This window comes from Engraulis encrasicolus, chromosome 15, assembly GCF_034702125.1.
Source record: "Engraulis encrasicolus isolate BLACKSEA-1 chromosome 15, IST_EnEncr_1.0, whole genome shotgun sequence".
NCBI lineage: Eukaryota > Metazoa > Chordata > Actinopteri > Clupeiformes > Engraulidae > Engraulis > Engraulis encrasicolus.
In genome coordinates this window covers 40,939,358-40,941,857 of record NC_085871.1, presented here as the reverse complement: position 1 = coordinate 40,941,857, position 2,500 = coordinate 40,939,358, and the positions used below count along the sequence as shown (strand labels likewise).

The window sequence follows — 2,500 nt, the reverse complement described above, 5'->3', positions numbered from 1 at the left end:
GGGTAAGGGGTAAGGGGTAAGGGGTGAGGGGTAAGGGGTATGGGGTAGGGGTAAGGGTAAGGGGTAGGGGTAGGGGTATGGGGTAAGGGGTAAGGGGTAAGGGGTAAGGGGTAGGGTAAGGGGTAAGGGGGTAAGGGGTAAGGGTAAGGGTAAGGGGTAGAAAAATACAAATGAGAAAGGCCCCAAAATGTGAAGCAAAGTGTTTGGGCAAGGTTGCTGGCCGTGGTGCTGAAGTACTGCTGGGCCCAGGAGTGACTATGGATTTAAGTGATTCTGCACATCTCTGTGTGTGTGTGTGTGTGTGTGTGTGTGTGTGTGTGTGTGTGTGTGTGTGTGTGTGTGTGTGTGTGTGTGTGTGTGTGTGTGTGTGTGTGTGTGTGTGCCACTTACCAGGCTTTCTGCAGTCAGTTCTGGCATGTCATGAACCACACAGTGGGGGAAGTCCAGAACACATATGCTGCACACACACACACACACACACACACACACACACACACACACACACACACACACACACACAGACGCACACGCACACACATACACACGCACACACACACACACACACACACACACACACACACACACACACACACACACACACACACACACACACACACACACAAACACACAAACACACAAACACAGACCCATAGATAGAGACATACATACACATTCATATGAGTACAGAAGCACAGAAGCACAAATACATCCCACATAAATAGACTCACATAAGAATAGAAGAACATACCACCCAGCAGACCAGAAGTACTAGGAACAGATTGTGTGTGTGTGTGTGTGTGTGTGTGTGTGTGTGTGTGTGTGTGTGTGTGTGTGTGTGTGTGTGTGTGTGTGTGTGTGTGTGTGTGTGTGTGTGTGTGTATGTGTATGTGTATGTATGGATGCGTGTGTGAGGGTGTGCAAGTATGCAAGTGTGTGTGTGTTCGTGTGTGTGTGTGTGTGTGTGTGTGTGTGTGTGTGTGTGTGTGTGTGTGTGTGTGTGTGTGTGTGTGTGTGTGTGTGTGTGTGTGTGTGTGTGTGTGATTGTGAGTGTGAGTGTGTGTGCATTCCGGTTATAAGTGTGTGTGTTTGAGTGTGTGTGTGTGTGTGTGTGTGTGTGTGTGTGTGTGTGTGTGTGTGTGTGTGTGTGTGTGTGTGTGTGTGTGTGTGTGTGTTTGTGTTTGTGTTTGTGTTGGTGTGTGTGTGTGTGTATGTCAGTATGTCACTGATTCTTGAGAAAGTGGCTAAAACAGGTTGTAATCTTGAAAGAAAAAAACGAAGTGAATTACAAAATAATATGGTATATCCTCGTAGACAAAGGTCTTGGCTTTTCAGAAATGCACAAGGCCAATCTCCCCATTTTCATTTTTTTTCAGAAATCAGGTTTTTCTCCGATCATACCTTGTTTTTTTGTCAACACTGTCAGACACAATTAAAAAGCAATAAAAAGTGTATTGATTTGGTTGCATATGTATCTGGAGTTTTTAAGTGATTGTGTGTGTTTTTTGGTTCACACATACGCCTTTAAATGTTGAAAATTCACTTTCATTCTATTTTAATACTGCTTCATGTGTTCTAATTTAAAAATATGTGCTGTCAGACAATGCTTACTTAATGGCTAAATAGATCAAACATTTTTTTGTAATTTCACAAATATTCGTGTAGGCTTAAATTTGCTATTACTTTGATAATTCAACAACTACAAAGGAAAATTTTGTAAACACATTCATTTAAAATGTCCAAAACTCCTTCTTACGGTGGTGACTTAAGAACTGACGGTGGTGACAGTAATCTGAAGGTGGTGAAAGTGACCTAATTATTACCTACATTTAGCAAAATAAATAGCCCTCTCAAGTCAATGACATCTAGCATAAACACTTTATTTTTGTGTGTGCACTGTATGTGCATGTGTTTTTTCTTCATTTGTTAGATACTCTAGGAAGCAGGCCTAGATTATTGAAAATGTGGCATAAACAGGTTTTAAGTTGTTCAAATCCAAAATATAGAGGTGTATTATCATAGATGAACGTCTTGGCTGTGCAGTGAATATATTGGCCAAGCTCCCCATGTTTTACATTTTTCATAAAATGGGCTCTTTCTTGGTTTTGTCACCAGCGTCAGACAGAATTAGAAGTAAAAAAATAAGTTTACTGTATTTAAGTGAATTACTTTTACAATTCAACATAATTGTAGATACTTATTGGAAGCATATTCTTAAAACTTGTCAAAAACATGTAAAACACATGCTTTTTTGTGAACTACATCAGATGTCACCACCGTTAGATTTTGTGACAAAAAACCCTCCAAATGCACCTCAGTGGAGGCTGGAGTATAAGTTTGGGTCACAATTATTACTAACATGTCTGGTAATGTTTCATTAACCAGCACAATTTAGTGAAATATGAAACAAGATGATGAGTGGAACAAAATCTGACGGTGGTGACATCTGACGGTGTGAGACAAAAAAACACTCTTTTACATATTGTGCATTTTTTGCTCACAT

The 2,500-nt window shown here is 40.6% G+C and overlaps 1 protein-coding gene across 1 annotated transcript in view; it reads right to left on the bottom strand.

The window, feature by feature from the left end:
- The window catches only part of strip2 (striatin interacting protein 2), a 55,196-nt gene that overhangs the window by 8,873 nt on the left and 43,823 nt on the right, over positions 1–2,500 (bottom strand). The window contains exon 19 of the mRNA XM_063217510.1: positions 391–457. Within this exon, the coding sequence (XP_063073580.1) occupies positions 391–457 (67 nt within the window). The remainder of the gene's footprint in view (positions 1–390; positions 458–2,500) is intronic.